Source organism: Cariama cristata, unplaced genomic scaffold, assembly GCF_000690535.1.
Source record: "Cariama cristata isolate BGI_N322 unplaced genomic scaffold, ASM69053v1 scaffold15157, whole genome shotgun sequence".
NCBI classification, from domain to species: Eukaryota; Metazoa; Chordata; class Aves; order Cariamiformes; family Cariamidae; genus Cariama; species Cariama cristata.
The window spans coordinates 10404-32021 of record NW_009627178.1 but is presented as its reverse complement, the minus strand read 5'-3'; the positions used below and the strand labels follow the sequence as shown (position 1 = coordinate 32021).

Below are 21618 nucleotides of genomic sequence, written 5' to 3'. Positions count from 1 at the left end.
CGCTCGGTGGCGATGGGGTTGGGTCCCCTGCGGGGGTGGTGGGCGTTCTCAGCGGGTCTTCGTGTCTTGGGCCGGGTCCTTTGGGGTGGGAGCAGAAGCTGCTGGTTTAGGCTGGAGCGGGAGCAGCCCGGGGTCCGTTGTCCGTCCCTGAACAGGACGGCTTCTCTGAGCCCTCAGGCTGGTGTGAGATGGACTGGGTCACTAGTGGTCTGTCTTGGCGTGTAGAAGGAGCTTGCCTGCTCTACAGCGCTGGGCTCATGAGAGAAAGCTCTGTTCGGATCAGAGGTGTAGCATGTGGAGATAGGGATCCTACCTGCTTTGGCTTCAGTAAGGCAGGTCCAGGCCTTGACTCCTTGAAATGTTCTGTTCATCAGAGGAGGTGAATTTTTATTTATGAGAACCAGGGTGAAACTTCCAGGCCAGGCGGTCTTGAGTTTTGTAGCCTGAATAAGTGAGAGGAGAGTTGTGCTCCCCTTTCTACCATGAGCATATATTAAGGAAGGTAAATGCACACTCTGGGGAGATAACTGAATGTCATCAGGTGAAACTAAAATTGGCAGGGAAACGGACACTTATTGAGACTTGTAGTGGTGTGGAGATGTTGAAAGATGAGTAGTCTGTGTTTCTTCTGGACACTGCCCAAGGCTGGAGGCTTGAAAGCCCAGCAGCAGGTCTCACTGAAACCATTACTGTCCTGAAACTCTGTGCTGCTCGTTGCATTGCAGGAAGAGGTTTCACGGGGGTGGGAAGAGGTAAGCTTGCTGGCACGGAGCAGCAGCATCCAGGCAGGTCACTGTTGAAACATCCTGAAAAAGTTGGTGTGGATCATTTTGTTTTGAAACCAAAGCTGATTTGGAACAAGACGAGGGAAAATATTTCCAGCAAACTGGAGTCCCTGCTTTTTGATATGCCCCATCCTGAATGCCTGATACAAATAAGTGAAACAACATATTAGACTTTTGAAAAGGCTTTTTAAAAAAAATTATTTAAGGCAATATATTTGAAACTACAAATATTTATTGTCAATGTTGTCAACTTCTTGCTTGCAGCTGAGCAGTCATGCTTTTAAATAACTGCTGGTCTTTGATGAGAGTAATGGCTTTGTAGTTATTCTCAAGAACTGGATCCACATCATGAAACCTGATTACTGTCAGTTTTAGTCATACACAGTTGCTAGAAACAAGGTTCTAGTAGGAACAGTTTGTTGGTTTGTGGTTGTTTTAACTATTAAAATTTGTATCAGTGTATATTCTTAACTGCAATGCTGCCATTTTTGATCATTGAGGGTAGTACCATGCTCTATGAACAGTTTGCTGATTTCAGCAGTTACTGTAAACAGGTTGGTGAAATTGGGTTGTGTTTTGCTTATCTGTGTGGGAGGACTTTATTGGGTCATATCCTAGTTCGTATTTTAATTTCAGAGTAGCCTGTTTAGCATGCAAATGTAAAACTTTTGGTAATGTATAATACTTGTACGGCAGAAATGCAGATGATTTGCTCTTATTCATTACATTCTGAAATGTAATTCAGACACCTAAAATATTTTAAAGTTGTTGCTAGTGCTTAAAATAAAGCACCAGTAATATAGTAAAAGTGAAAATTTGGTTAAATTATTTAGTACTTGTTCAGATTCTCTAAATGTACGCAAATTACTAGATTATTTCAAGCTATTGTATTTTGTCCTCTATTTGTCCCCTGCTTTAATCCTTCCTTAATCCTGTGTGAAGAGATTATGGGCTGTATGTCATTAAGAGTATAAAACAAGCTGTTGTTTACAGTAGGATTTCTCTTTTGAGTTTGGTATGACAATTTTACATTTTAGAGCTTCATATCACTAAGGAAATAATATCATACAAGCTTTAGAATGGGAAAGGCCACTTTAGAAGCTTGAGTGAAACAGAAAAGCTAGATTGAGCCCTTGCTTTTCCCCCGGTTGGTACAGAAGAGAAAACTGAACTGCAACTTTTTAAAAAATAGAGACCACAGAGGAAAAATTGCACACCTGAGCTGGGTACGTATGGTGCAAAGTACAAAGCGTGCAAAAGTCTGTTGTAGTGAAATGTGAATCTCTAGAGCATTTATTTTCTAACTCATCGTGCTCTGTAATTCCAGTAAGAGCAAAAGAAGCCCCTGATGCTGATGTCACACCAGGCTGATACACACAAGTACTTGGCAGTCTCATTTATTCTTCTATCGGTGGACAGTGGCGGTTACAGTCTTGCAGGATCCAGTGCCATACTTCTTGGTCAGCAAACCTCTGTCACTCTCGAGCATTTCTTACAGCGTACTGTGTGCCATAGCATTGATGTAAAATTAACTCTTTAGTTGTCCACATATATTAGTTTTTTAGATACTTCTGCATGAGGAATGAATTCTCTCAAAAAAACTGGAGAAGAGCTTAGAGTGTGATACCTGCTGTCCCTTTTTTCCACTGCATTTGGTTAGTTTTCAGTTGATGGTGTTTCGCTGTAAGAGTTCCCTCGTTTGCCTTTTTTGTTAACTAAGTGACCAAGACAAGTCTTTCATAAGAGTCATTAGTGGAATGGCCTAGGGTGTATCAGTGTAGTGGTGAATGTATGCGGTATGTATGATGGTACATAGATACTGTTGTCAGGGTACATAGTTTTCCCACCTGGTTTTGTGCATTTCCATAGAGCAATTTTGACATTTCCATTTGGCTATTGAAGGAATGCGCTGACATTTTTGTACTTTACTTGATTAAGTGTTTTCATGCCCTAAAAACTACAGTATACAGCAGAAAAGGAATAAGGCAATAAAATATACTACAGAACAGAGAAAATGCACAGTTGTGTCTGTGATGTGTTACATTACATAGGACTTCTGGAGAGAATAAATTATTTATGTGATGCTGTTTCAAGTGCATATGCCAAAATAATAGATTAGGACAAAAGGAATAATTGTAAAAGCATGTGTTTAATTTATAACCCCAAAATTACTTGGAAAGCTGGTAGGATTTAGGCACCAATATTAGAGGACTTAAAGGTCAAAACCTGAGGTTTGTGTCTGGATGTTTGTTTATTGCAAATATAGATGTTTTCAGCTTTGTATTTTGGTTCACCTCATTAGAGAGCAAAAAGCTGGGCATGAAAGGCATGCAAGTTCTCCAAATTTTTAATGTACATAACTCTAGGAGTTCAGGCTAGGACCATCTCTAGCAGATATTGCTGAATCCCCTCTGAAAACCATGTCTTAAACAACGTACAATGATATTTGTTGAAACAGAGAAATGCAGATACCCAAATCCTGTTACATTTAACTTCATTTCATGTTATAAGCCTATGTATACCTATACACAAAATGTATACAGTTTATCATTGCTGATGCTTTAGATGCAGATGCTGTGTTTTAAAATGTGTATTAGAATACTTTCAGAAAGTTTTTGGTTTGTTTTTTTAATATATATATAAAAAACTAGCAATCGATAACTTCCAAGATATGTATGTAGTATGTATCTTGGCATAAACACTTGATCATCTGCTTCTTACTGGAGTCAACAAATAGTCTTGTTGAAGAAATAGTATTATTCAAAGTATTAAAGACTGGAGTGCATACAGGCACTTCGGAGAATAAGATGTAAAGCTGAATTCTGAGAAAAACAATAGCCTTAAATATATGAAAGTCCTATTTAAAACCCAGTCATAATTTGAATTGTCTATGATTGTTCCTTTTTGTTAAATCTGGTTTTTAGCTTTGTTATAGAATGCACTATTAACCAGCAATCTTATTTTACTGTGGCGATGGCTTTTGGGGGGGGATGGATAAAAACTACTTTATATTTTTCACTGCCAAACTGGTGGTTGTCTGGTGCAAAGATTATAAATTGAGATGTCCCCTAGGTTACTTGTTACTAGCATCTTGACAGCTGATGTAAGATTCCTCCCTAGTAACAGAAGCAACAGGGAGTAACAAGATGTGCATTGTGACTTCTCCAAGGAAGCAGCATTTCAAGCAGTAACAGTTTAGAGACATCAGTGTATTGTCCAGACAGATATTTCCTTTACGCAGCAGGCTAGTCTGCTTGAGAATGCTGCGTACACACTTGTAACAGGTCGATTTTATTGTTGAATTTTGCCAGGCCTGTAAATCTCAGGCCTGAGGCTTGTTACCAGCTGAATTGGAGTTCCTTAATCTGTTTGGACAGCCTTACCAGCCTGTAGCTAATTCTGGCATAAGGATAAGCACTACAGAGCTGCATGCTGAATTCTGCATCTCCTATAGAGGTAGGCTGACAGTGCATGCCAGTTGATTTGAGCTTTTGTTTTTTGCATTTTCAGACAGCAGATGCAAAAGGTAGAGATAATGCTGGAATTTGTTTAGCAGTCAATAGTTTGTGTTTAAGCATTTGGATTATGGTAAGTGGTACAGTGATTGGTTGTTAGTTTTTCCTAGGCCTGCATAAATAAGTGGATGACTATTGTGAGTTTGCGTAAGTGCCCTAACATCAGTTTTTAGGATTGTGTCTAGTAGGCAGCAAGTACTAAGGTTAGAATTAAGATTTGTGCATAGGACCTATGGAAACTGGCCTTCATCTGAAGTGTTGGTGACAGTATTGTGTATAATGAAAGCTAGGGTTCAGATTCAAGTTTGGATCAGGATTCAAATTAAGGTTTACATATGTTCAGAGGTGGAGATTCAGCATTGTTTAATGTGAATTCTTTTCCAAAAGACAATTTGGATCTAGTCTTCCATACCAATGCACATGAGCTCTATACTTTTCTCTGCAGGCCTTGTAAAACTGAGCCATAAACTTAACTCTTCAGCTATTACTGTTTCTAATCCTAACTGTGGCTATAGACTAAGAATTCTGTGAACTTCAGAGCAAGATATCAAAGTACATTTAAAACAACTCGATTTGCCTTGGTGAAGAATGCAGTGTTTTTCTTGCTTCTTCACCTCCCTTCCTAACTAACTTTAAGCATAGCAAGCCTGCTTGCTCTACCGATCCAAAACACAGCATTCAGACCCTAGGTTTACCATAGCACCCTGTGCAAAATTTGAGTTCTTCTGTCTGTTTTCCCAAACATCAGCCCTGCCTTCATTACAGATTAGGAACCTGCTGCTGTCTCCAAATTAAGAATAAGGAGTTCTGTTAGAGGACACCAACCTTAAACACACTTCTCTGGTTCTAGGGAATTACGACAGTAATCTTAACTCTACAGTCTCTGCTTACTCTAACCCTAATCCTAGACTAGGCACCTGCTGTGGCTTGAAGGATTTAAAGTAAGTAGTTATATTGAAGTGTTCCATTTAAAGAACATGTATAGATCTGAGGGTTGTTATTGTTAGATACAAATAGTAGAGCATCTCCTAAAATACTGTAAAATTTCATGTTTCTCTATTATTTTTTTTTAAGGAGCTATGTGAGAATGACCATGTTCTGTCTCTTAAACTTTATATCTGGATCTCAAAGTAGATGTAATTTGGAGGAGATTAGTGAATATCCTGCTCAATTATGAGAAGACATACACCAAGGTAAAACAATCTGGAAGATTTGTCTAATAAAATCAAAGAGCACAGAATCCTTTAATAAAACAGAAGATATTTAGAATTCCATAAACTTTTGACTGTCTGGATCTTAAAAAAAAAATGAACCGCTACACAATCATGAAACAACTAGGTGATGGCACCTATGGCAGTGTGTTGATGGGGAAGAGCAACGAGTCAGGAGAACTTGTGGCTATCAAAAGGTATGTAACATCTAAATTCAGTAAAGGTACTTGCAAAAGCTTAAAGATTTTCACTTTTAACTTTATTGTTGTCTGACATCTGTGTAGAATAGAAAAAATAGCCCTTTTTAAGGAAATTAACATAACAAAATTTAATTTTTTTAATTAAGATGCTTAACAAGGTGATTATGGATCAGACTTCAGCTAACAGACCGATAGAGACACATCAGTTTGTATAAGTTACTGATTTATCTTGGCTTATAAAATTGCATGCTGCTTTTGTTCAGTTTGAACATGCATCCTTCTAAAAATGTTGTTAGGCTAACACCAAAGGAAAAGCAAAACTGAATGTGCAGTTGAATAATTAGGGAGTGGCTTTATTTACATGAATTGTAAGAATACCCATCTTAATGGATAGATTTGAAATACCTTCCCAGCCCTGTGTTAAGTTTCAGATATTGCTGCAATGATAAATACCAGGTAGCAACCTGGTCAGGTAAATAAAGACTATCTCCTTGGATCTAATAAAGTTGTGTTGTGCGTAATCATCAGCATTGTCATACTTGCCTAAAAAGATTATTACAAAACAACAAAAATTGTACTAGAGGAGTGGGGAAATTCCCCTTGTATTCCTATAGAATTGCAAGCAGGATGTAAAGCATAAGTTGAAATACCAGAAATCTTATGTTGCTGAGATTTTTTTTCCTCCATTTATGGATTTACTGCAGAAAGATAATTGTAATATAATTGACTGACTTGTGTTTTAGGAATTTCTGAGAATTTCAGGTTTGTCCATATAGTGCTAGTACTGTTACCTAAGTTAATAATATTAACCTAAACTTAAAAAAAAATCTGCAGTTGATTATTTTCATTATTTGTAGGCAAAAGGAGCAACATTTTGTGGGAATTGTTTTTCATTCTCATGATTTCAGGATTTGAAATTCTTTTGTGTGATTTTTTTTTTTTTTTAAGTTTGGGAATTGAGGGTGGAAGTTTTGGTTGAAGATATATTTAAGTTAAAACCATGGGTTTAAATCTCTTCGCTCTAGGTGCTAGAAGTTTACAGAAACACAGTAATGACAGTCACAACCCTGTCCCAAGATCTGAGCAACACTGAATATCCATGTTTGTACCTATGCAAGACTTACAAATAAATGTATTACACTGTTATATATAACAATTAGTTTAGAGACTGTTGCATGTATGTATGAGTATTGCTTGAAAAAAATGAAACCATTTTTAACACGTTGGTAAAAATGACTGATCAAGTCATGCTTAATTATAATGTTAAGCAGTCAAGATACTTTGCAGATTTCAAAAATATAATTTTCTTGTTTTCCTAGAATATGCAACTTAGGCACAAAGAAGTGATTTTTCTGGTTTGGAATATCCATGTTTTATGTGCAGTGTCACTGTCGCTTTCCATATTATTAAGAGCACAATTCAAATGATACAAAGGGATTTTGTGTCCCTGATACCTTGGAGTATCATGGTCTCTCTGGCTCTACTCCTCTAAAAATAATGTTTGAAGTGATTAATCATCAAACACTTAAATTTCTAGCAATTCTAAGTGTTGAGGTTTTTTTAATTACGTTGCTGATTGGTATTCTAGAACGTTTTAAATTGAGTGCAAAATACAGCTAATGCTATGCTTGGAAAATAACATGTCTAGATTTTTTTGTTCTAAAAGCATCCTGTACTGTTCATTGAAAATGTTTTATCTCGGATGTGTATTTCAGAATGAAAAGAAAGTTCTATTCATGGGATGAATGTATGAATTTGAGAGAAGTCAAGGTAAAGTGGTGAACATACTACATTTAAAAATAAGGTTTGCATGAAGGAAAAGGGCATTTATAATGTCCAAGCATAAGACCAAACTCTGAACTCTTTAAATGGAGGTGACAGATTCCACAAAACCATGGGCTGCTGGCATTCCTAGATCTCCTGCTGCTTTGTGGAATATCCCACTATTCTCAAGCAGTGGCCATGTCTCATAGCCAAGCCTCTTGTCTTTGAGAGAAAATAAAGAAATTGATTTTGTGTGTGTGTTTCTGTGTTTTACCATCCTGTTCTTTCATTTTACTGGCAAGTTTCTAGGTGTATATCCAGTCCTTACATCTTGTATTTGGGACATTTGTAGAAAGCACTGTGAGTTTTGGTTGGGCTTAAATCCCAAGTCATCCCATATTTTGGGCATCTGATTTCCTGTATATACAAAACTCCCTAACAAAGGAGTTGGGTATCCATAATTTAGGTTTAATTTATTGGAGATTGCATATAATCTGTATGCCCAAAAAGAACACCTGAAAGATAATTCTTATTCATGAATGTTTCGTAACAAAAAAAAAATTGCTGGGTTTTCTTATTCAGTTCTGTGAGCAAGAGCTGTTACAGCTTCAGAACTGTCTTTCATTGTAGGGAATTAGGTTTTTGTGTTAATCTTCACCCGAGCTATAATGTAATCCCTAGAAATAGAAGGTTTAAACTACTATTAATATTGTTGCTGCTTTTACTTTGAAATGAATTTAAAATGCTATTTTGTTGTTCTTTGAAACAGAGATTACAAGATAAATACGGACTATCAGATGGACCTGTTTTGTAAATTCTGTGCTAGAAACTTTTACATGTTAAAAATTTAGTTCTGATAAGGAATCAGTCACTGTCGAGTTAGCTGAAGCCATATTTTGCTCTATTACAGTCTCTGAAGAAGCTAAATCATGCCAATGTAATAAAACTGAAAGAAGTCATACGAGAAAATGACCACCTTTACTTTGTATTTGAATACATGAAGGAAAATCTCTATCAGTTAATGAAGGACAGGTATGTCTTTTCCGCAGAAGAAATAGTGTGCTATCATGTTTTATTTAACAATTCTTATGCTGTCTTGAAGAACACATTGGAATTTCTGGTTTTGGCTCTTCCTGCAGCCCCACTGATGTGAACAGGAGTTGCTGCACCTGCTTGTCTGAGGGTACAATTCCGCATTGCTCTGCATTACAATATTGCATATTGTAATGGTTTTGGAAATAAGAGTTTGTTCAGTTGTTAACACAATAGTTTGCATGTCTTTGGTGTGTAGCGCCATGAAAGAAATTCCAAGTTGTTTTTCTTCTCCTTTATTAGCCCTCACTTTAGTGTATCAAGGATTGGCTAAACACTGTTTGTTCTGCTTTTGCTAATGGATTTGCCTTAAGAGGGGGGATGGTCATCTGCATGTACATGCATGCATGGTCATAAGAAAGACCTATCTATGGACTAACTATGTGATAATGCAATCTTGGACAAACAGTACATAGCAAGGCTTGCACAGTGGACTTTGGAATAGAACTTGCCTTTTCAATAATGTTTTTCTTTGAGGAATTCTTTTGCCTTTAATGTATGTTTCCTTCAGACATTGTCACGCACTTACATCTCCTAATGTGCAAAGGTCTTTGGTTTGCATCCTAAGATAGCTGCTAGCGATATTAGCACAATGTTACCCTACAGCTGAGAAGTATTGTTCTCAATTAGGGTTCCCTTAAGGGTACCACTAGTAACACACCTACCACAGTGCCGCTCTGTGCGGTCTCTTCCTTGCTACATTATTGTGCATTCCATGTTTATCTGGTCAAGCACACTACTGGCTTCTGCAGAAAGATAGGATCATGACCCTCTCTGCAGAGAAGCCTCCCTGCAGCACTTGAAGCGAGTGACATCAAGGCCTGGCAGCAAGCGAGTTTTGAGATGAGAGCTAGCTGCATCTGTCTGTGCGCAAGACTTGACGGGTCTGTTTTCATCTGTTCATGATGTGTTGTGCGAAGTGAAGAAATATGTATGTTCTGAAAATACGTTATTTTTTTAACTTATGTGAAATTGTTAATCTGTTTCTTCACAGAAACAAGTTGTTCCCCGAGTCAGTCATCAGAAACATGATGTATCAGATATTACAAGGGCTAGCTTTTATCCATAAACACGGTAGGTTTCATACTAGAGTTTAACTGTAGCACTTTTTTAGAAAATAAGATAATGCACAGCAATAACATGAGTGAAAATATCTAGCGAAGGCTATTAATTATCTGTAAAAAAAATTTATTCATACCTGTTTCAAGTATGGTGCATTTTTAAACCATACCTGAAGTTACACTTTGTTTTCCTATAATCAGATTTTCCTCTTTCTTTTTGAAAGCATTGGATATTGTTCATACACTGTTCAGTACTTTTTTCCACCTCAGTTACCAAATGAATAAACAAACTAAAGAAACTTGTATGCTGTTCTATACTATGCATTTCTGTTTCCTCAAAAAGATCTATTTAAGGAGCATTGATACTTTACAGATGGCAGTTTCTCCTGTCTTGAGATACTATAACTAATATGATCCCCTACATCTAAAAAAAAAACTAAAATAACTTCTTCACTAAGAAATTCAAACAGTTTCCTTATCAAATACAACCTGGATTTAAATATTTTGAGAGAGGACTTTTCTAGGAATTACAAGCACAGTCTAAATTACACAGACAGGTGCCATGTGCTCACAACAAGAAGTTTCACAACATTTACAAAACTTAATGCTCATGTTTAATATCTATCTGCAAACTGCATTCTGAAATACTGGTATTAAGCTCCTTTGCATTTAAAAAAGTAATAATTTACTCTCATGCTCGACTCTTATTTTGTACTTGTCCTTCACATCACATTGGTATCCTTAAAACTTTTCAAAGATAATAAAATATTAGCTGAAAATGAAATAAGAAATAATGTTCCTAGTGATCTCTGGCTTTCATGTACCCTGGCGAGGTCTGTTGATGAATTCAAATAATTCTGTTCTGTTCAGTATTATCAAATACCCAGAAATTGCCATTTCATGTATTTCTGATCAAGATCATATACTGTTCTCTGATTATCAGCATCTTCTTTTCCTTCCTCATTTCTACGTGAAATAAATGAGAAAATTAGAATTTAAGAAAAACTGCCATTTCTAAGTTACAATATTAATATTTTGGTTTGACCATAAGTGTTTGGGAATGATGGGTATGAAAATTTCATTTACATTTCGCTGTAGTGAAAGGAGATTGCAGCAAGCTGACGGTCAGCCTCTCCTCCCAGGCAACCAGTGACAGGACAAGAGGGCATAGTCTGAAACTTCACCAGGGGAAGTTCAGCCTAGTAACTTGGAGGCATTTTTTCACAGAAGGGGTTGTTAGGCATTGGAGTGGGCTGCCCAGGGAGGTGGTGGAGTCACCATCCCTGGAGGTGTATAAGAAAAGACTGGGCGTGGCCCTTAGTGCCATGGTCTCCTCGACATGGTGGTGTTCGGGCTAAGATTGCACTCGATGATCCCAGAGGTCTCTTCCAACCAAACCGATTCTGTGATTCTGTAATAATTTCAGCCAATTTCTTAGGGTGGTTGTCACTTTCTGCATGCGGCAATTGAATGCTTTATTGTAGCAAGTGAATTTCAATCAAATTGATTATATTATAACAAATTGTGTGTACCAATTAAACAGCAGAATTGATTTGCTTAGCGACTTAACTGCTCTCCAGGTATATAGGTAGGTGCTCAAGCCAACAGCAAGCATTAAAGAAACTTTATGTGCCTCCATTACTAATATTAGCATTCCCAAGTGGAATTTTGATATGTTTTATATGTGTGTGTCTGCAAATTGTTGTCACAATGATAAACTAGTTTAAAATCATTCAAGGAATTTTATAAATCAGTGTCTCAAATGCTCAATTTTCCATTACCCAAAACTGACAAAACAGATGTAGTTTTTGCAAAAGATTTCATTCTCAAATTGGTTTGTTACTTGATATTGCTGCAATAGCCAATTCATTTTCCTTAGTGTGTTAATGACAGTTTAGATTTGTTAATTTAAGGACACTTGGTGTAATAATCACTGGAGGGAAAATGTGTGTGTTTGTTGGGGGGAGGGTTATCATTCTTTTATGTCGAATTTAAAAAAAAAAAAAAAGCTGTATTTTTCCAAAACATCCTAAAGTAAATTTTGGATTACTGGATTACTCTATTAGAGGTTATTTAAGAAGTGATGACACAATAATTCACCTTTTTTTTTCTGTCTGGTCTTCTATAGGTTTTTTTCATAGAGATATGAAGCCTGAAAACCTTCTCTGTATTGGACCAGAACTTGTGAAAATAGCAGATTTTGGTTTGGCTAGAGAACTAAGATCTCAGCCACCTTATACAGATTATGTTTCTACCAGGTGGTAAGTACATTAAGAAGTTAATACATTATCTTAACTAATTACCTTTCTCTTACCATTTTCTTTTATCTGTTCTTTCTTTCCATCCTCATAGGTACCGTGCTCCTGAAGTTTTGCTAAGATCATCTATCTATAGCTCACCTATTGATATGTGGGCAGTTGGCAGCATAATGGCTGAATTATACACACTAAGACCTCTTTTCCCAGGCACGAGTGAAGTAGATGAAATCTTCAAAATTTGCCAAGTATTAGGGACTCCAAAGAAGGTAAGACTTAGAAAACCTCACACAATTGTATTTAAAAAAAAAAATAAAATTATAAAACATTGACTGTATCTCTCTTTTGGAATATACATATTGTTCAGGGAAGTTTCCTGCAGACTTAAGGTTTTTTCAACCGTATTTCTTTTAAGCTTCCATTAAGGCATGTAATGCTAGTCTTTTGTTGTATTAGCATCTGTTGTGTATCATACCATTATGTGTAGTCTTGCTCTCCTCTGATCAAAGCCAGATAAAATTGTTTAATGTAGTTATTTAAAGCTATGCATATAGGAAAGAAAATCAGAAGTCTCCTAGGATTTCATTTTGTCACAATTTGCTTTCCTTTCCTGAAAGTGTGATTCTTCTAGGCTGACACCCAGAATTGGAGCTTGTGGAAGATACCATAAATAAGACAAATGATGCTTTTCTTATTTTTAAAGCATAAAGGAAACATTTGATCTCAAACACAGATCTCTCATAAATATTATTAGCAATAAAAGTAATGGAGGAAAAATGTGCAGTGTTTTAGAGAGGAAACAATTATTTTCAATTATTTTCTGGATGGACTAAATACTATTTAAAATTACAAGGAAGGTTTGGGTAGTGCATATAGAAATATGTGCAATTATATTTACTTCAGTTAAAAAGTTGTTTTAGCAAATGGACATACGAAGAAAAGAATAAGCTTGCCTTCAAAATTTGGAATAAACTGAAAAAAGACCATATAATATGAATATTTTTTTGAGAATAAGGTAAGAGATAGCAGATGTATATCAGTACTTTATGGGCGCAAACAGAATTTGGTGAAATAACTCGCTGAACACAGAGTCTCCAGATCTGGAAAACCTAAGGGTGGGAGAGAAAAACAATTTCGTTAGTGTTCTACTGATATAAAATATAGCATAATTCTTGTCCAGTAAAGTAGCTATTATCAATAGAGAAATTACAAACAGAAAACTTAAACCAGAAATAGATTAAGCTTAGCTAGGAACATGCAGATCTTAAAGTGGTGGGAAGACATCCAAGAGAACATACTGAGAAGCAGGTGCAAACTCATGACAGAGCAGAAAGTAAAAGGTCAGAGGTAGAGAGTTATAGATGATATGTTGTGGAAGTGAAAATTACTATGATGTGTAAAACAGTGCTTGCTATGACAGTTGTGCATCAGAAATGACGTGTAATATGAGCAGTATTTTAAGACTTGAGTTTTCAAACAGAGATGTTAAGTTTCTTCAGCAGCTCACAAGTCTAGGATAGTAAGAAGAACATTTCAATGTATATTAAGAATATCTATGAAAAAGAGCAACATACTAGCTTCTGGAACATTTTCAATGTACAGCATAAACAAGTTCCAGAAGTGCAGGGAGATCAGAGAGAGAATTTCACTGAGCATAGTAGCAGAGCAGCACTGAGCTGACTGCTGTGGTTTTTCTCTAATCTTATAAGTAGTTAACAGAAGCAAATCATGACTGTTTACACTCTGTCGTTCACTGCCTAGCGAGCTGATTGCTTGGGAAAGCAGGGAGTATTACCAGCTGAGTATTTCAGAGAAAACTGTAGTCTCTTCTAAAGACGCTAAGAGTTAGACACACTGTTAAGTCAGCCCTCTATGATCAGGAAGCTGTAATTAGTTCCTTTGTGCCCCTGTCATCTCCTGGGCAGACTTGGGAATTTCATCTCCTTACGACACTGCTAAGGCATTCTTCAGGGAGGTCACTGTGTAAGAAGGGTACTTAAATATTATGATAGGAATTATCACAACAAATTACGCATTTGTTACAAGTGAAGTACTGTTCTGCATTCTAAAAAACATAAGCAGTTATTTTAATAGTCTAGTTTTGCAGATAGTTTTACAAATAGTATTTTTCTCAGACATGTATTTTCATTTATTCCATTATCCTGTAATAAGGGATTACAGGAATTATGCCCAGCAACTATCTTCATTCCAATTTGCCTTCCTTTGTTTAAGCCCATAATACCATACCAATGACTTCTGTGAGTGTGGGTTTTTTAAATAGAGACAGGCAACTATTTTGCTTTATTTTATAAATGAAGTTACTTTATAAAATGTTGCTTTATTTATTTTATAAATAAGCATTTATTTATAAATAAAAACCTTTATTTATTTATATAAATTTAAAAACCCCTTTATTTTATAAATAAAGCCATAAGTTGCACCATTCAAGTCCTGGCAGTGATGGTGTAGTGTGCCAATTTAATGAAAAAGGTGATGACTATCTGAAAAGGAGAGATTAATGAAATGCATTTTCATTAGTTGAAGATTGGCAATGGCACTTTAAACAATTAAATTTTATTTATTTTTTATAATTGAAATGTATTTTTCATTTTTGCACTTGTACAATTGTCATCAGTTCAACACGCAGTCCTTGCTACTTCGTGCTAAATCGTTTGATTATGACTACCTCTGGCAGATAGAATGTCACCAACTCCAATAAAGGAGGGAGATGCAGTGGAGGAGGAAAGAGTCTATCTCCATTAATTTAAATGAACAAATTATTCTGAGGTGGAATAGGAAGTCACTTGAAGTCTTGAGACTTACTTTAACCAAATGTGGTTTATAATTATATTTAAGTTCTTTGATTACCATAGACTGTGTTAACAGAGCTGAAACTGTTGTACATAAAAAGATGAGTAATAGCTAACATGGTATCTTAAGACCAAATTCTGTTGAATCGATCCAACTTCCTCCTGTGGCAGTGTAACAAGCTTTGTGGATAGAGGAGAAGCACTAATATCATACATTGTCTTCAGTAAGGTTTCTGATGCTGACTCTCATAACGTTCTCATCAGCATATTTATATAAACAAACTGTATGATAAGTGCATACCTGTTTTGAAAGCTGTATTCAGAGAGTAAGCTTTACTGTTTTGCATTCAAAATGAAAGATTGGACTCTTGAGTGGTTCTGCATCTGATGAAGTTTTAAGATTGTATTAAAGGTCTTCTGATGGAATAGATTTTACTTCTTAAGTTGGTAGGTAGCAGGCTGGGAAGGATCGAGTATGTTAGAAGACAAGATTAGAATTCATAGTTTCTTTATAAAATTAGAGATATAGCTTTAAAAAAATGTCTTTAGTAGTGTGTAGAGTGCTGTACTTGACAGGAATAATCAGCTGCATAAATATCTGGGGATAACTACCCAGCTAACACATCCGTAGAATAGGATGTAGGAGCTATATAGTGCATTGTATGTCAACAGTATTTTGTTGCAACAAAGATAAATACCATACCAGTGTGTAGAGAAAGGAATATAGTCCACTGACGTGTGAATTAATCTTTCTGCTCCTCTTGCTATATTATATCCAGTTTAAAGTTCTGCCTTTCAAGAGTGAAAAATCAGAGTTCAGAGAAGAACAAAACTTAAAAAGCCTAGACCAAGGAATTCATTTTTTTTTGCGTTTCTTTAGCCCTATACAAAGGAAGACTGGAAGAAAGGAGAAGAAATACACCTTCTAATGTATGAAGAAGGCTGTTCTAGAGAGAAGAAAGAAATACTACTTCTTGGTACCCATGAATGATAGCATACTCAGCAATGGTCTTTTATTGTCATAAGAGAAACCTACATTTTTCTAACCTTGAGGAGAATTAAGCTCTGGAATAGACTGTTTAGAGCAGTTGTGGAGTGCCAGAAACTGGGAGCTTTTTGAGACTAACACCTGTCAGGAAGGGACAAGAGCATGGACTAATACAATCTCTTGAGGTCTTTGATAATCCTATGGTTCTGTATTCAAACAGTGCAATTATCAAGCAATGAAGGACTTCAGGTTTTACTTTTTGAAAGTTAAACACTCGGGGGTGGGGGGGGAAGAAAGTTTTCATCTGGTGGTCATGGCTTTTTTCTGTTGCAATAGTGTATAGTTGTAATTTAATCACTGACTATCTTAATGGTGGAATCAGTGGTATTTGTATCGGCAGCATCATGGTTACACAACCATGGCATGCTGGGTGGAAGGGCCTCACCTCTACTATTCCCATGAAGAAGGTATGTTGAAGTCAGCTGTTTGAGCTCATTTCTCTGGTAGATGAGATGTTCGGTACTGCTCCTGGTACTGCTGTACTCTCTTCTCCTTCAGATAGTGTATGTCCAAGTGTGGTATCCACAGTGATGATTCCACCTTTCCCTCAGGAGAGCTTGAGAAGGACTGCCATTGGAGACTGATGCTGCATTCACTGGTGTAATAATTGTAATGGAAAATAGGAATGCCTGTTTTCCACTATATAGGAAGGAGCTATGCAGACCAAGCGTGACTCAAGCTGCAGAAAATTAAATTTGATCTAATACCTCAAAGATATATAGTCTTTGTTCTTTTTTGGTACTTATTTTTCTTTCCTTTGAAACAGAGTGACTGGCCAGAAGGATACCACCTTGCTTCTGCCATGAATTTCCGTTTCCCACAATGCGTCCCTATAAGCCTAAAAACTCTCATCCCAAATGCAAGCAATGAAGCAATACAGCTTATGAGTGATATGCTGAACTGGAATCCAAAGAAGAGACCTACAGCAAGTCAGGTCTGAGCACCTGGATGATTAAGTATAAGACTGAAATTTCTTGCATTGTTGAAAAATTGTATTATAGAAACCAACTGATTGTCATAATACTGATGGCCAGAGAAACATCTCCTCATTTTGAACACTTCAGTGGGAATGAGACTGAGTAGTGAGGACAGAAAGTTCTAAACCTGGCTCAGCAGACATCATAAACTCTTTAGTTATTTCTGCAGTGTTGTCTTCTGTATTGGCATATTCTAAAACTTTCTCTGTACAGGATAGAGAAAAATCTGAGCTGCAAGTTTCCTGAATTGTAACTCTAAGTTGCTTCTACCGCCTTCTTTTTCCTCCTGTATCTGTACGAAGTGGGATGTTGAAAATTAAGCTTTCCTTTTTGTGAAGCTGCAGATGGAATGCAGCATGGAAGAGCTAAGGATTATTTTTACTTGGAGATGGGATGTGAACTAAGTGGTAAGGAAAGAACTCTGTGAAGAACATACCAATGGGTCACAAAGGTCACAGTTTTCCACCAACTTAATTTAAAAAAACATATTTCAAGTACCAAAGATGGTTACATTCTACTTCTTTCTTTGGTTGGTTTTTTAGTATTCAGACCTAATGTAATCCTATTTAGAAGGTATAAAGGGGAATACAATTGGGAAAGAAAAAGGACATATTGCAAGTTATCCTAGGTGGATGTAATGCAAGTGATTCAGAAGTGGTTAAGCAGATGGTACCAAGTAAAGCAACCATTTCTCTCCACTTTATAAAGCATATCTATTGTTATAGTCACTGAGATCTAACTGTAGTCCAGTGCTATATATCTCTGCGCAGAATACTGCATGGTGCTTTATGGAAGCAAATAGCCAGCTTTTGCCCAAGTGAGTTGTCAAGGAAGCAGCTGCAGCAGTTGTGTAATCCTGTAATCCACAGCCAAAAGGGAGAGTATAATGCATATACATGGAAATTTGTACAAAGGCAGCAATTCTCAAGTGCATCTGAGGCAAACCATCTCTTTGAGAACTAACAAAGAGTAGGATCCTACCCAGAAGGAGAAGCAGAGTGTGTTGTTTTGACATAGGAGGAGCTGTGTTAGTAAGCTATGTCCATGCTGTGCGTCTAGCAGTGGAAATGAAAAGGTCCAAGAAAAAGAATGAAATACACATCTGCCTGAAGACAGACACTGTAGTTTCCCAGTGAGCATAATGAAGGTACAGTAAGCACAGTGAATGTACTTCAAAGCAAAACAAAACCAAGGAAAGCTGGTGATAAGAAACTTAAGGAGAAACTTTGCTCCTTAACATGCTCTAATTGTAAAACCCATACATTAATATTAAATGGCAATCATCACACTTCGTTTGTTTGGGTTTCTTTGTAATTAAAAAAAGCTGTTCATCGAGTTGCCAAAACATGGTTAGCAGTGGAAACATTTAATAAAGCATGTGGTAAAGGTAGTGGAGACTACCTGTTTTAAGATTGAAATTTGTTACTGCATGAATATAGAATGGTGTTCAATGAAAAATGCATGTCAAAGCACAGACTCCACAAAACCTTGAAGTAAAGGAGGTAAAGAAAGGACATGACTGCTGTAATATGTACAAGTGGATCCATCTTATGAAATTATATGATGGGAAGAGTTTAAAATACAGAACTGACAGTTATCAGTACACACTGTTTACATATGATCTCATTATGCATCTGTCTTGCATCTGTGCTGTAGAGCTTGCTCAAATGCTTCAGAAACCTGCCTAGATCCTTGATGAGGTTACCAAAGTCAACTTTTTGAAGTAAAATTAGTTTGTTGTATCATCTTCTCCAGGCTTTGAAGTACCCTTACTTTCAAGTTGGCCAAGTTTTAGGACCTCCTCGACAGTATCTGGAGAAGCAGGCTCCTATTAAACCAGTTCAGCCAACAGAGCCAAAGCCAGCTTTACCTAAACTGGAAGCTATAGCCAAGCCTGAACATTTGTCTTCACCTGATGTACCTGACAAAGCACAGCCACAGCCCCTGTCAAGGGTTAACCTCCAGCCTCTCCAGCAAATTCAGTTGCCTCAACATATAGCTAACGAGCAAGTACCAAAACAGCAGCAGCCACAGGCACAACCATTTTTTCCAACTATCAATAAAAACTCATCACCAGTAAGTTGTGTTCAATAAATACTTAGGTGGTTTTATTAAAAGTTCTTACTGTATTCAACAAGCCAATCCCTTGAAAATTGTCATACTTTTTGTTAGAGGAAACACAGATAGATAATTAGGGTCTAATTAAGGGTATAACTGGCCACTCTACCAAAATTTTACAGCAAATCAGAAGAATAGATTGCTTGTAACAATGTATGTTCATTTATAATAGCCTTTACTGACATGCTTATGCAATAATGTAGTTATGACAGCTATCGTTTATTGACCTTCAAGAAACAATTCACAAAAATATTATTAGTATACAATAGAGAAATGGAAAGGGAGAACTTCATTTGCCTCAAGCAGCAAAATACCTGCGAAAGTTCATCCAATTCCTAAGCTTTTAAGAATTTAACAACTAAGATTTTTTAAAGTAAGAATATTAAACTTTTGTTTGTAATCTTCATTTTGCTTTCCACAATATAAAGTATGACAAAAATAATAGGTATTCAGAAAATACTTGAAAGCAAACTATAGTCAGATTAAAGGACAGTTTTAAAATCTAGTAACTTCTTTGGAAGAGAATGTTAAGGAAAGGCATGACTAACTTTTTATTTGCTGTATTTACATTGGGGCCACAGCAACTGGCACTCCTAAACTCTGAGCATGATTGCCGTGAATGTTCTGCACCACTGTGCCCTACTTCTTGACAGTTCGTCTACCACTGTTGAGGGCTTGAGTTCAGCAAGATACCAGTAGTAGAGGCTGAGCACTGAACTGGGTCTGCAAATAGAATCTTAGGTTCACTACTTCAGGTAGATTTGAGCAATTTAAGCATGACAGTCCAAAAGAACTACGCTCAAAATACCTCCTGGCATTATTGTTATGTTTTGTGCTTAAAATCATTCTGAGACTGTGACCAAAATAGGCACAACGCAACAGGAAAAATTCCCTCAAAGTTCTTAAGTGGTAGTCAGGAAGTAAACTAGATAGAAAATATAAAATTTTAAGAATTTAATTGAACCTCTTTTTTTTTCTATTTAAAATAGAAACAAGCAGCTAGTGGCCCTCAGAATGGTGCAGTAGGTCCTAAAGGCTGCAGAAGGCGATGGGGTCAGACTTTGGTAAAGGCTGTGGATAGCTGGGATGACTTGGATGACACTGAATTTGGAATGTCGTGCTCAAAGAAGCCTAGCATTGCACTGTTAAAAGAGAAGAAAACTAAGGAATGTCTTTTTAGGTAAGTCCTATAATTATAAAATCACAATTTTTTTAGTAAACAGTCTCCAGTAGATTTACAGATTGATTAAGACAAATCTGCTAATATTTAAGTCACCAAAATTCTGCAAGAATGCAAAGAGCTATATAGCAGACCAGCTTTGAGTGTGGTGTTGATACAGCACCAGTAATATCCAAACTGAATAAAATTTTTTTTCAGGCACTGAATGGTTTAGGTGTTTGTCATGTTATTAAGAAACTGTGTGTTTTACTAAAATCAGATATACTAACTTCCTTTTTCGGTTATGTTTGGTACTAAGTTCTGCCAGAGTTATCCACATTTGCTTTTATTCCATAGTATTGGGTACGCTTTTTCCCTCAAAGGCCCAGGTCAAACTCTCATAAGGTATGAGATTTGGCTTTTACTTTGTGGGAATAAATTCTACTCATGAAAGTACGGTAACAGAACAGCACTGTACTCTTTAGGCTAGGGTCAGTGTGTGGTATTCTGAGCTGGAGTTGTTGGTCACATTGTTTGAACATTTTGATTTTTCAGTGTGCCAGAACCAAAAGCTTCATGCTGTATCCAGCCAGGAGGGGAAAATAAGGTTCCGATGAGAAATGATTCTGGAAGATCAAATACGTCAGCAAAACAGTACTATCTAAGACAATCAAGGTATCTACCTGGTAAGGGTAAAAGTCAATACATATGGAAAATACAAGCTGTGAACAATGTATGTACAGTATATTTAAACTTTATATTTCACACTGGATAATTTTGCTGATCTTAACCACACTAAATTTTCAAGTTTTGGACTAAATGCCTTTCCCAGAACATACCTGATTACAGTTGATGCAGAAGTTCCTGCCTGTGCAAACATGGAAGGGAGCTCAACACTGCTTGTATACCGTAAAAGTTCACAGGCCCTCTTATGACCAGTAAGATATAAAACCCTTAGTAATATGAATCCAACTTCTCTTGGATTCCTAGGAGTATATCCTGATTGACCCATAAGCAAGTATATCTGAGGACTAAAGAAACGAGAGAGCGAGCATGCTCTCAGTTCTGCAGTGTCAGGAGGTTTTTTGTTTTTTCTTTAACTTAAAGTTCTGATAAGCACAGTTACCCTTCTTGATAAGAAGTGTTTAGAAATATCAGCCACTCGCAGTGGTAGGAATTCACACACTCACTTCCCTTCTCAAGGCAGTCATCCTCCTTAAAAATAAATAGATAGCTTAGTCTAAATCTGGGAAAAAATACGAAATGATGTAATTGCTAGGAATAAGAATGGGAAGGAGGAGGAAAAAAAGGGAATGTTTCCTTCAGTTACTATTCTGAATATATTCTATAATCAAATTATTTCCTTGGTGTCTTGTTTCCTTGGTGTCTTGCTTAGTATCTTTTCTTTATTACCATGATGGTTTGCACAATTACAGTACGTGGATCATGACTTTTGTAATCCACATATGAGAATTTAGGTGGCTCACAGGAATTCCTGATTGTCAGGCAAGTTGTTGTGTTACACGAATTTCTCAGGAATTCATTACGCCAGTGATAACTTCTGAATATGAAATCACTTCTTGAATCTTAAATGGGATGCCCAGAGGCTCAACAGTTTAATTC

The 21618-nt window shown here is 36.6% G+C and overlaps 1 protein-coding gene across 4 annotated transcripts in view; it reads left to right on the top strand.

Moving 5' to 3' along the window:
• Positions 1-5362: 5362 nt before the first annotated feature.
• Positions 5363-21618, top strand: part of MAK (male germ cell-associated kinase) — a 25420-nt gene continuing 9164 nt past the window's right edge. For 3 of the 4 annotated variants that reach the window (XM_009704349.1, XM_009704350.1, XM_009704346.1), the window contains exons 1-10: positions 5363-5708; positions 7427-7481; positions 8386-8507; positions 9562-9641; positions 11757-11889; positions 11981-12152; positions 16508-16675; positions 18474-18794; positions 19850-20016; positions 20551-20681. In XM_009704349.1, the coding sequence (XP_009702651.1) occupies positions 5608-5708; positions 7427-7481; positions 8386-8507; positions 9562-9641; positions 11757-11889; positions 11981-12152; positions 16508-16675; positions 18474-18794; positions 19850-20016; positions 20551-20681 (1450 nt within the window). In that variant the 5' untranslated portion in view covers positions 5363-5607. Of the gene's footprint in view, positions 5709-7426; positions 7482-8385; positions 8508-9561; positions 9642-11756; positions 11890-11980; positions 12153-16507; positions 16676-18473; positions 18795-19825; positions 20017-20550; positions 20682-21618 lie in introns of all 4 variants that reach the window. The other variant, XM_009704347.1, reaches the window with a different exon arrangement.